Source organism: Notolabrus celidotus, chromosome 4 (assembly GCF_009762535.1).
Source record: "Notolabrus celidotus isolate fNotCel1 chromosome 4, fNotCel1.pri, whole genome shotgun sequence".
NCBI classification, from domain to species: Eukaryota; Metazoa; Chordata; class Actinopteri; order Labriformes; family Labridae; genus Notolabrus; species Notolabrus celidotus.
Window position 1 is genome coordinate 9957420 of NC_048275.1, and position 12824 is coordinate 9970243.

General features: G+C 37.5%; 1 protein-coding gene across 1 annotated transcript; it reads left to right on the top strand.

The window, feature by feature from the left end:
* Positions 1 to 3472: 3472 nt before the first annotated feature.
* cxcl12a (chemokine (C-X-C motif) ligand 12a (stromal cell-derived factor 1)) lies at positions 3473 to 11805 on the top strand. Its single transcript, XM_034681190.1, has 4 exons — positions 3473 to 3587; positions 5229 to 5346; positions 7240 to 7323; positions 10394 to 11805. The coding sequence occupies exons 1-4, from the start codon at positions 3521 to 3523 to the stop codon at positions 10419 to 10421; spliced, it is 297 nt and encodes a 98-aa protein (XP_034537081.1). The 5' UTR covers positions 3473 to 3520; the 3' UTR covers positions 10422 to 11805.
* Positions 11806 to 12824: the final 1019 nt, after the last annotated feature.

Sequence of the window (12824 nt, forward strand, 5' to 3'; positions counted from 1 at the left end):
AGTGCAGAAAACTGTAGTTTCTTAAGTGTCCACTTGGGGCTGGCTCCAAAAGCCACTGAAACCCCATTCGATCACATGGTAACCCTCCTGTTATGATCATCTCTCAGGAACAGCAATACTGTTCCTGGGTCAATTTGACCCAGGCATATTTAATTATCCAAAAGTGTCCCCAAAAAATACCAGTTAACATATTTTTAATTTCATTATTAACTCCATTACTAACCATTCAAATCAATATTTGACTACCAGGTCAAATTGACCCCGGATCAGTGTGTATGTAATATAAACATGCAAGGGGGGATGCAAATATGTTAAATTAACCATTTTTTAAACATGTTGATTATGCTAATTAAGCCAAGCAGAAGAAGTTTCATACCAAAAAAGTCTTTTTTTTTTTAAACTTTGAAATGGGTCAATCTGACCCGGGACATAACTGGAGGGTTAGAACACCTATTTTTAAAGCATATATCAATGTGTGGCCTTAACTCTGCCTCTTTGCTGGTTTCCAGATTAGCTGAGAGAAAGTTCAGGTCTGTAATTCTAGTATGGTGACCGCCATCTTTGGGCTTCATAACCCCTCTTCAGAAACCCATGTATGACGTTACTGTATTATACAGCCTTTGGGGTTGATAGTGCATGGTTATCTTTTTGGCTGCAGAAATTCAATTGGATGCTGTTGATCTATTTTTCACCTGCAGGTGTTGAGCATTCCCGCGTTAAGCTTTGCATTCACAATCTAACTCCACAGAGCTGTCCTTTAGCATTGCACTCATGGCTCTGAGAACAAAGAGGACCATCTAAACTAACATTGCAAGTGTATGCTAACAGCTTACAATCATCTGAAAAGCAAAGCTTTTTAAACTCACAATTCAGCGACCAATTAACATGAGCAATCTTTACATAGTAGGGATCCTGTTTTCTCCTCTGACTTTCACTTGTTGGAGCCGAGCACATGTCAATCAAAATGTGAATGGTCTTGAGAGATGATCTAACAAGGAAAACAAGCTGGTACATTTTTAAAGGTTTATTTTTACTCTGATATAATAAATACATCATCACTTTTTCAAGAGGCGTCTTCCTGTCACTTTCTGACTCTGAAACACTTACATCCTCTCTTTCACATCCTGTTTTAAAGAAGACACTCTTGCAAAACTATTTCTTAAAGAAAAAACCCTCCTCTTGAGAACAAAGTGAGTGTTTTATTGAGGGCGGATGCAGATAACAAACAAACAAAGGATAAAACATCTGAGCAAGAAGATGTGCTGCCAAATCTGAATATGTAACCTCTCTACTTTCGTCCTTTCACTTCAGTACGAGACAGTAAATCTTGTTAATTGTGTCGGAAATGGTGAAACACTTGAATGTTCTTTGGCTGCTCTCTCATGATATGTTGCAGACTGCCCCTGTTTACAACTGCTGTGTGTGTATACATGTGTGTGTGTGTGTGTGAGACAAATTACTTCATGCACTTCATTTTGCTTATGTTATATCACAAATTACATTTGTTGTTTGTGCAGACTCACACAGATTTGGATTCTGTGATGCACGTTTCACTTCAAAATGCTAGAAACTAACTTAAATACTTTCATTCTGTGCTCTTTTTCCTCGCCGCTTGTTCTTCCTTACTCTTACTGAGCTTCACACGCACACACACAGGTGCACACACACACAGACACACACACTTGACGTGAGCCTTTGTGGCCTGTGAGATAAGTCAATATGTGTCCTTTCAGCTGTCAGCGGACTCTGCACTGTGTGTGTCTTCTCCTGTCTGAATGGTCTTCATGGAAACATCTTTAACAGCCTAAAAGACACGCTCTGCACCTCAGACGGAGAAAAATAAGAAACACACACATATAAGTTTGATAACCAGCATGTTTCGTGTATATTAAAACACAAATCCTGGACTCACATTTTGCCTGAATGACTTACAAAAGCAGAATTTGTCCTGTACTTCTGATAAAGGCTGAGCACAGTAAATAACAACAGCTATTCTCTCCCCCTCACTCATCTGATGATAAAGCAGGCTGTCAGCAGGTGGTTTGAGTTCCCACAGCTCTGCTATGAGAGAATATGTCTGCACGAAATGAAAAATAAGAGTAGAAAAAATATAATAGACCACTTATGCACATTATTCCCGTTGCTAAAAAACACAGAGAAACACATCCTCAGTCTGTGTAAACACAAGCTTTTGTTTTCTGCTGGATAAATGATTTCAGAACAGATTGATTCTGTGGGATTGTATTTAGTTCAGTTGTGTGTATTTGGCTTAAACAACTTTGTAAAAGTATTTAAATAATGAAAGAGCAGCAGTATCCAAGTCTGTGATCAGTGTGTTTTGTTTTCATATCAGACGTACAAACACGCACTGAAACTACACATTTATTGGTACATTCGGCACACACATGCATACGCTGTGGTGTTTGCTCTGGGAGACGATGAAGGATAAACGTGCTTAAAGTGACTACACATCTGCATCCTGTTAAATATGTTAATAACTCCTCAAAAAAACACAACAGTGTGGATTTGCACGTGCAGACACACACACACACTAACTAAACTTTCAGCAGACTGTAAAAAGATAACTGTTTGGGGATTCACTTTAAGTGAGAGGAGTTTACTCCTCTACAAACACAGGCTGGGAGGTGTGTGTGTTGTTTCTGTTTCTCCCTTGTCTATTTATTTGAACCATAACTCAACACTTAACGCGCATGTGAACCCTCTCCTGTTACACCTTTAATTAATCTGGGTATATGAAGCCACCCAAAAAAGGACAAACCATGACTAAAAACAAACACATGAGCTCAAATGTCTCCGGTTTCTTTCTTTACATTGCCCCAGCAAAGGGTGTAAGTGCCAAGCTACAGAAATATATTCCTACTTGGCAAAATTTGTTTCTTAATAGATTAAATTATAAGGGCTTTTATGTTAAATTAAAAACAAATCTTGTGAAATTTGAAGTCACTCCAAAATATATTATAAACCTAATATGCTTGTATAAATCTGCTCATAGTTTGATCATTTTAGATGTTTGGTAGCACGAAATAAATTCAGTTTGGTGTGTCCCTTTTAGTGGTGTGTGGGAGGGTCAAGCCATCCTCTAATGTACCCTTCTCTATTTCCCTCAGTGCGTAATTTTGGGCGCCTGGAAGAATCAGGATGAAACAGGAAACACATACCTACAAAATAAGAGCACATAAATAATGTTTGCAGAGAAATTAAGGCAGCAATCACTGGAAAGTCACAAAAAGAAGAAGTTTTAGTTTAGGCTACATTCCATTTTATATTTTTCTTTTGGTGTGGATACAACTGATGAGTTATATGAAATTAAAAACGTGACAACTGAAACACATGTGATCTCTATTGGTCCTATTCTGCAATCCACTACCGGATCTTCCATCTGTTTTATAGCCAGCTTGACCACAGTGCGTAAAGTAGCGCTCCGGCACCATCCTGTCAGTCACAGCTCTTGTGGACTTTACTCTGAGCAGCATCAAACCTCGGACACTTAACTCGCAGAATGGATGTGAAGTTGTTGACGGTCGTGGCTGCGCTCACGGTGCTGATGTACGCGCCTCCATCACAAGGTATAACAATGTTTCATTTTGATCCATGTTAGAATTCAGGTTTTTCTTTTTCTCCAAACGGCTTTCTTTTAGCTGCTTTAAGTGTGAAAGTGAGATTATTTTATGCATTTTTTTTTAAAGATAATTAAGCAATTTGCCTATTTAAAAAGGATTGGCCAGGAAGAGTCTGCATGTAATAAAAGATACAAGTTGAGAACAGATTTTATTTAGAAATGCGTAAAAGTTATCCAGTTGTTTTATTAGCCTGCTTCAGTATGAAATAACTCTTAATGAGGTTTGTTACTGCTTTTTATGTTTTTTTTAATCCAAATTTTAGTGATTCACGTGGTTAAAATCTATTTTAATAGAAAATACTTATCCTAATAATTTGCAATGTCATTAAAATGCAAAATTCATATGTTTAGCCTTCAAAGAAATAACAAACGTTATCTAAATAAAATGCAAAACTCTTAATGTAAGATAAAAAGCATTTTCTTTTAACAAATAGATGTTTAGTTTATGTATGAGCTGCTCTGGAGAGGGTAAAAGCATTTTCCGCCGTGCGTAAAGCACCAACAGGCAGCACATATGGCCCCTGCGATAAGAGATCACAGATCGACGTGTGTATTTGTTCTGCTCTTTGTTTTCATTCAATCACGCACATGGAGCTCTAAAACAAAGCCATAGCTTGTCTACACGGCGACATCAGGCCCCCAACTTGAAGGTGTTGCGTCTTTTCTCATGTTAATATCATGTGTTAAAATGATTAGCATAGGGTTTAATCTATTGCGGTGCTTCTCACCATCTGTTCTTTGTGACCGTGTAGAACAGAAACTGTCATGAAAAAGAAAATAACACGCTCTTGTCAATGTTTTAATTCTCTTAATTTAATCTTTGTAACCCAGGTGATACTTATTCATGTATTTAAAATGAAGTCAGAGCAGCAAACCCTGAGTTATGTCTCACAGGATTCAAGGAAAACGAAGGAAAACACAGTGGTGTTTATGTTTCCACAATAATCAACTGTGAAAATCTATGTAAGGAACCTAAAGCTGAGGTTGTAGTGGAAAGGATTTCACCATTTCATCCATCATGAAGTTTGGAACAACCACAGTCTACTGTTTGTCTGAAAGGGCTCTGTGTTTGTGGGTCTGAAGTCCTGATACTAATGTACCCTGCAACTTGTTCTGTGGGACATTACACAGGTCTCAAAGTCATAATCTTAAAATCTTCAGTGTGCTTAAATATGTTTATTTTATATAGCGGTGGTCAGTGGTAGCTCCATGCCCTCATTACCCTGTAAAGTAAATAAAAAGTATGGGAAATAGATGGATAAAAATGTAAATGCAGATACAACAAGACAACCTATGCTTTAGCAGATTGGTTGTGTGCAACTATGGACAAATATGTGACATTTTTTGTGTGTTCTGAAAGCCTCTGATTTCGGTTAATGTATATGATGTGCATATCATGTTTTTGTATTTTTATTCTTGCGCCATAGTAAGTTGTTTTAATATCAAATCCTACTTCTCTACATCAAAATATATCTAGCAGTAATCTGGTTTCCACAGATCAACATCATTCTCTCTCTACTGGTAATTTATCACTTTCTTTGAGACCTGCAAAAGTCAATCTGATCTCATCTTTTCTCCTCTTCCTCAGCAAAGCCCATCAGCCTTGTGGAAAGATGCTACTGTCGCTCCACGGTCAACAGCCTCCCACGATCCTACATCCGCGAGCTGCGCTTCATCCACACGCCAAACTGCCCCTTCCAAGTCATGTGAGTATTGTTGTTAAAAGCTGCTGGCCCACACAAACACAGAGAGAACCACATGTTTTCCTCTCAGGTCTTAAAAACTTTAAGAGGTTTCCTCCTTGTTAGACATTTCTCACCATCAATCTCTGAGAGGGGACAGGTCAGAGAAAGGAACTGTGCACGCATGTTCACACACACACGCCCCTCTGTCACTCGTTTTTACACTTACACTGAAGCTAAGACCGCAGGCACACCAACACATCCACAGGAAGAGTTTGATAGAGTATTACTGAATGTGAAAGTAAATTGGATGCAGTTTAGTTTTCAAACTAAATGCAATGATTGTTGGTTTTGACACAAAGTTTGCTTCTAATCTGCTTTTCTCATACCGTGCTACAACCTTTAGTTCTTTTACCGCTACGCCTACAATTTAGTTGGTCACAGTAGATGGGAAATTTTCAGGCACAGTTAAATGTTAGAAGCATGAAGTAGAATTGGCAGTTCTTACAAATACATATACTCAAAAGAGAGACAGAGAAATTAAAGTATAGACGTTAAAGTTATTCAACAGCAGCTCTGGGGGGTGGGGGCAAACGAGGCCTGATCTCCCACATAGAGACATACGATCCAGTCTTTACCCGTTCTGTAAATACCTTCAGGGTTATGCTGCATTTAGAAAGAAACCTGGAGCCACATGTTCAAGAATCAAACCTCCATTTCACTTATAATGCAAATTAATTAGGTAGTTTAACAAAAGGTGACATTTTTTTCATATAACGCCCTGTGAATTTAACATGAATGCATGGCTGCATGAATATCTGTAGCAGCCTCACGTAATGGTAAAAATAATACCTAATTTGTGCACCACTTTAAAAATAGTAACAAAGTGCTGCACAACAGCAGACTACGAAAAGAGTTGACTAAGTTACAAGACAAAAGCATCCCCAGTGAGACGTGTTTCCATTGAAAAGATTTAGAAAACCATCGATGTCTGCAGTTAGAGAACCGCTGATAACTTGTTAGAAAGTGACATTTTTCACCAACTATTTGAAGACTAATTCAACGCTAGCACTTCTTTCATCAGCTGACAAAATCTGATGGTGTTAGACTATCCGTTAGATATCAGTCAACTACTCTAACATCCAGAGGTTTTTCTCCCGTCATTGTCAAAGCTGCAGAGTCTGAGCGTGTGTGGTCTTCGGTTTTCTTACTCTGTGGAGAATGTTTAAAATGTCTCTCAACTTTCTTAACATCACACAGCGCTTAATGCCAAGTAGTTATGATTATGTATGAAAAATAAGAGTGTTAAACTCAGGCTTTTGCATAGACTGTGTTCAAACACTGCTGGAAAATGACTCCAGAGAGAAACCTTCATCATAATTATTTCTGCCCTTCTTTCTTCTCTTAATCAAACATCTATCAAAATTTGAAATATATGTTTCCTGACATGCCGATACTGAACCTCTTTGCCATCTTGTTGAAATTATATCTCGGTCGTTCAGCCCTAATTTCCCGCTGTTTTCAACTTTAGTGTTGAAATCTCCGTCATATCTCACTGTGTGATAACAAAAGCGTTCAGGATAAAGTAGGAATCACTTACCGCTGTTAGGAAGCTCTCTGTGAGTGTCAAAATGACACATCAGTGCTAATTCACTGTTTTTAATAACAATGCATCAGGATGCCTGATACTGCCAAATTTGCATATCCATCCATTCATCCAAAGCTATTCATCTGTTATCTTATCTTCTGTTGTGAAATCATTTACCTTTATCTATTAATAATGTTTGTTTTACTTGTTTGAGTCATGTTGTCAGTGTTTATTGCTACCCTTGCTATGTGTAGTCTGAGGATTTTAATAAATGAACTCTGATGTTTAAACATAATCCGTATGAATAAATCTGTCTGTTTTCTTCTCAGTGCCAAGCTGAAGACAAACAAAGAGGTGTGTGTGAACCCTGAGGTCCGGTGGCTGCAGCAGTACCTGAAGAACGCCATCAACAAGTACGTTGCATCAGACTTATTTTTGTTATGCTGACAGGTTTCTACCTTTAGCAGATAACCTGTTGGGAGCACTGTACAACACTTCCACTCTTTTGTGATGCAGACAAAAGAACGCTGAAAAACAAATGCGCATAAGGGCATCTGTCAATGGTCCATTGTAAAAGTGACAGGTCTTAATTACCTAATTTGTAATGGAGGCCAAATTTGAGACATGCTGGTACATGACCGAGTGGGAGGACAGACTGATTCCAGTCTGAACCACAAACTGTGGGTTTTATGTACGACACAACAAAAAAATGTAATACCAGGTCTAATCTGCCCTTTCGTGAGTGCGGTTATTAGTTCATCCCTTGTCATCACTATCATTGCAACAGCCTTTTAATAGAATCTAGACTAACACCACACCTGAATAAATATTTTTTTTATTTGCAGAATAACTTGATATAAATACCTTTCTGCTTTAGTCACTTAAAAACTCTGGAAATCTGTCTCTGAGTACTCAGAATGTAAATACGATAGCAAAGCTGAAATTATTATTTTGCATCTCCTGAAAACAAAGTGAAAGTAAACCTGCATCACAATGAGAAAACATGGATCCACTGTTTGAGCTAGCTGGCCGTATTTAGATCAATGGCTGTCTGGCCCCACACAGCAGTAGTGTACGCGTTAAAACCAAATGTATAAGCTTCAAGTTCTGGGGAGGCAATTTTTGTGCCATCTGAGTCAGATTCAAAGGAAGCAGGAGCTTTGTCATCTTAAAATGATTCATTCCAAATGACTACAAAATAGTGAGTTAAGACCGCTCTACTATCAGAGCCATTGTTAGCAGTTAGCATGCAAGCAATGATAGCTGAGTGGCCCCTTTTTCTCTTCAAATCTTGAGATGCCAGTTGATGATTGTGTAGTTTAAGCTCATGTTATGTTACTACAGAGCTGACACCATACACCACTTACTGACAACAGATCATCCACAGCTCACATTTAACCACCACAAACAGAAATAGACAGGACGAATACTTTGCCTGTGCTGGATTTTGATAAATTAATATCTGCCATGTAATTCATCTCTGACTGGTTTGCAGAATTAAGTATGAAATAAATATTCAAAGTGGCCATTACCTTGAAAAGTTTACAGAGCTTAAATATGTATTTGACTCGGGGTTTTTAACAAATAGTAGTATAGAGTCATGTTGATGTTAGTCTCAAATACAGAAGTCTACATTCTGTCTCAGTTGATAAAACCACTGCTAGATCTACTAATCCTGAGATACAAATGTCAAGAGTTCAAATCCCAATCATTGCAAATTCTACTCACTAAAAGTCCTGCTAATAATAACCGTCTCCCTCCTGCGCCCTCCTATAAACATTGTCCCCATAAATTTTATAGAAAGGATTAAGTTGCCATCCTAAGCTCTGCGCAGATAATATTTCAAAAGGATAAAGCCCTCCTGTGGCGGTCAGATGAAACAGACTTCACTGTGGTGGAGACAGATGAAAAGTTTAGGGATACGAAAAGTGACTTCCTGAGGACGTCCACATCTCCTCTTTCTCCTGATACACAAACTCAGACCTCTCTGGCTGACCCCCCTGCTGTCCTGCAGTCAGACTGTCTGTCTGAGGGATGACTGTGGAGCCCATGACGTGTCGAGGTGTGAGCAGTCCTCTGCATAACAAAACAGCCCATGTAGGGAATCGATGGTGGTCATTTGAAATGGATCAGACCTAATGTGTTTCCAATTACACATACGGTGAAATGGGGGACAGACTTATTTAAAACATATGTAAAGGAACACAATTGTTAGTCAAGCAATGACTAAAGGTAACAATGTTTTTCAAATTCTTAGTTTGATAAACAAATTTAAGGGCCTGTGTCCACTTGCATCTTTTTTGCGCTTGCAGCACACAACCTCAATTTCAGAGTACTTCTCATTTGCACTTAATGTTGTTAGGTTACAACAGTAGTTCCATTGCACTTACGCTCCCCTTAAGTCTGTTTGCTTCATATTTGCTTTATTTCAATTGAATTCAACAAAGGAAATGTAAAAATATATATATATAATTGGGTCATAGCATTAGCAGCAGCTACAGACCTGGAAATTGTACCCTCAAAAGAAAGGTATGGATAGTTTCTCCTACTTACAGGCCTAAGTTAGTGTCATTGACAAAGTTGATATCAGAAGTCATATCTCTTCTTGATTTTGGTTGGTTGATGATGGAGGTGTATTGACAAGCATGTTGGTATTCCAAAAATTGAAATATTTTCAACTGAGAGTGTAGGAAACAAAAAATGAGCTCTAAAAACAATGAACTGCATTGGTTTTGTATAGAAAATAAGCACTGGCAGTGCATAAAACGCAGTCAGTGGACACAGGCCCTAACTTTTTATAGATTTTTTTTCAGCAGAGTATTGTTTCAATGTCAACAATTCAGCTGCCAAAACAATGATGAAGTGTTTGCATGCAGTTTGTTCCGGAGTATGTGTATATAATTTGGTAACTACCTGAAATTAATCTCCTGCAGAATTACTTCTTGAGATCCATGATTTATCAAAGTACTTTTTACATGCACAGTTCCCAAAAATCCCTCCTCTTTATGAAGAACTGTCAGAAAAAGCCAGCTTACAGAAACAGGCCAAATAGGGACTGATTAACCACCCAAACTTGAAAGCAGGATATGTTAAACTTCAATGGGCTAAAATGCTAACTTCTTGATTACAGGTCAACAAACATGTTAGCCTTGTAAACTTGAAGCAGCTGTTTTTGTTTGAGAATAGAAGACTTCATTAAAGTCAAACTTTCGGTGCTTTATCTTTGAATTCCTGGCACAGAATCACAGCAAACAAATACTTATTATTTTAACAATGTTGTTTACTAGTTACATTTTCACAGCTTTGTGTTTGCTCAAATGAACCTGATACACCTCTTGTTTCTTTTATATTAGTTACAACTAAAGCAGAAAAGCAGCATCAAAGTGTGTTAAAAAAAAACACGTAATCAGATTCCAACATATTGTTTTCATACCCTGTTTGATCTTCTAAAACTCATAAAGTGTTCTTTTTTTCCCCTCACAGGATGAAGAAATCCAAACAGAGGATCTAACAGCCTCCTGGAGATCCTCCTGAGCTGTCACTCACGTATCACATGTAACGAGAGATCATCTAGTTCGTTGTACAGCACTTATCCTGGCTGCATGCTGCGGCCCTTTGCATGAAATAACCCAACGATCCCTCACCATGAACGTAAACCCACAACTCTGTCTGTCTCCACCATCACCCCATCATCACCTTTAGAGATCTTAGATGCTATTAGCGCAAAGTGCAATTGTATCTGTGCTTGTATGTTTTTCTAACTGTACTGTATATACATTTTTTGTTAATGGACTTCAACACTAAAGAGCTACTTTTGGAGATTTCCCTCTGTTGGACCTCTCTGTCATTTAGGAAGAAAGGGCGGACATTAAAAGAGATATTTGTCAGAATTTATAGATTCCTGCGGACCACTGAGCCAGGACATTTATTATAACAAATCCTAAACATGATGTCTGCTTATCCTTACTGTCTCTGACTTTAATTGTACAAAAGGACTTACAACAATGTATAGTTTCTTCATAAAAACAAACAAACAGGAGAACTGCTAAAGTTTGCCAAGTTGTATTCCATGTTTCACGTTAATTGGCAGCGTGGAATTTCAATGTGTGCCAGAAACCTCCAGACTAAATAATAAGATGTTTAAAAGATCCCTGTTAAAATGGCAATTACAAAGTTGTTGCGATGGAAGTTTGAATGCCAAACGAGCTGGAGTATTCCCTGAGCTGCTCTGTGGCTGTGATTACTCGACCCTGTTACAGAAAATGTCTCTTTTTTTATGCTTACAGGACGAACATCTGGATTTTAAATTGTTTAACTGAGCAAAGAAGTTTACTGTACTCATAAAAAAGATGGAGAGAAAATCATGACACAGCTGAGTAATTTTCAGATAAAGAATTATATCATGTTAGCTGATTCTGATTGAAACAACAGCTTTGTAAGGAGGTTCATTTTAAAAAAGGGGCGCACATAAATTTGAGTTACCACATCAGTAGTTAAATCTCAATGTTAGAGTTAAAGGGGCAGGACATAAAGTAGCTCATTACCTGACAATAACTATACACACATTGACGGGACTACCTACTACTGTCATGCAGATTGCAATGCACTTTATATCAGATGTATATTCATGTTTTAACAACTACGTTTACTATAACTCACTAAGTCTGATCATTAAACTCTGTCTGTAATCCTTTCATGTTAACCATGCTGTTTTCATTCTGTTGTTTATGATGATTGAATGTGAAGCTGCATTTAACTGTTGAAGCCAGGGAAGTCTGTTCATCTAAAGCTCCTTGTCATATGTAAAATTAATATTATACAAATGTTTTATTTTTGTACTCTTATATACATTTATATATTAAACATAAACATTAAAATGATGGAAGTGTACTCACGATAAGTGTTGAAGCCCACGTTTTTTTGTAAGCACTCGGTCATAAAAAAAAAAAGACATTTTCTAAATGTTCAATAATGAACACACACTTACAGCCGTATTAAAAGTTCAGGGTTAAGTTAAGGGACTCTTTATATTTGGTGAAATGCAAGCTCTACTGCCACCAACACACTGGCTGAAATCTTACTTTAATACTATTCATCTCTGTATTCCAGGCCTCTCTGAGAAACTCATTTTTTGTGCCACATGTAGGCAGAATGGTTGCTTATCTCCTTTTTCATAATCTCATCCTATGCTTGTGCATGAAAATATGTGGAGGAGAATTTAAAAGCAAAAAAAAAACCAAAGGGCTGTTTTTGCAGCCTGCGGTTAATTGGCTTCTCTTACACCTTTCCCGCTGCAGGGATTTCAGGTATTGAATAACAAAAATAACAGTGTTGAAACAGTCTGTTTTTATGCCGATGGTCTCATCTGTTTTGTTGGCCAAAAAGAGGAATCTATTATAATTTTTGTCTGTCCTATAACCTGTATAACCTTCTAAAAACTCATTATAGCTTTAAATCTCTTCTTCGTATTTAAAATGAATACTATACAAAAGTTTTATTTCTGTAGTCTGTATGCATACATTAAATCTTAAAACTACAATGAAATAATTCTACACTCGTGGATACATTTTGATGTAAAAATTGTATCCTAATGGTCATTAAAAAAAGGAATCTTTAATAAGATACGGTTACTGTTTTATCTATACTTTCCAAAACATGTTGCTATATGAACACAAACACTCAAAACCATACTCAAAGTTCAGTTCTGGTGCTCTTCCTTATATTCTATGAAACTGAAGCCCCACTAAGGCCAACAAACAGCTGCTGAAAACTTTAATATGATTCATCCCTTCATCAAAGTTGTTTGTGCCGTACTTCTGTAAGAAGAAGAAAAAATATCACTCCACATGAATATTTGTGGTAGAAAATGAAAAAAGCAGGTTGTTTTAGCAGTGTGCTGTTAGTTGTTTCATCT

Coding starts and splice junctions, on each gene's coding strand:
- cxcl12a (XM_034681190.1), top strand. CDS start 3,521: ATGGATGTGAAGTTGTTGACGGTCGTGGCTGCGCTCACGGTGCTGATG. Junction 3,588..5,228: donor GTACGCGCCTCCATCACAAG/GTATAACAATGT, acceptor CCTCTTCCTCAG/CAAAGCCCATCAGCCTTGTG. Junction 5,347..7,239: donor AACTGCCCCTTCCAAGTCAT/GTGAGTATTGTT, acceptor TTTTCTTCTCAG/TGCCAAGCTGAAGACAAACA.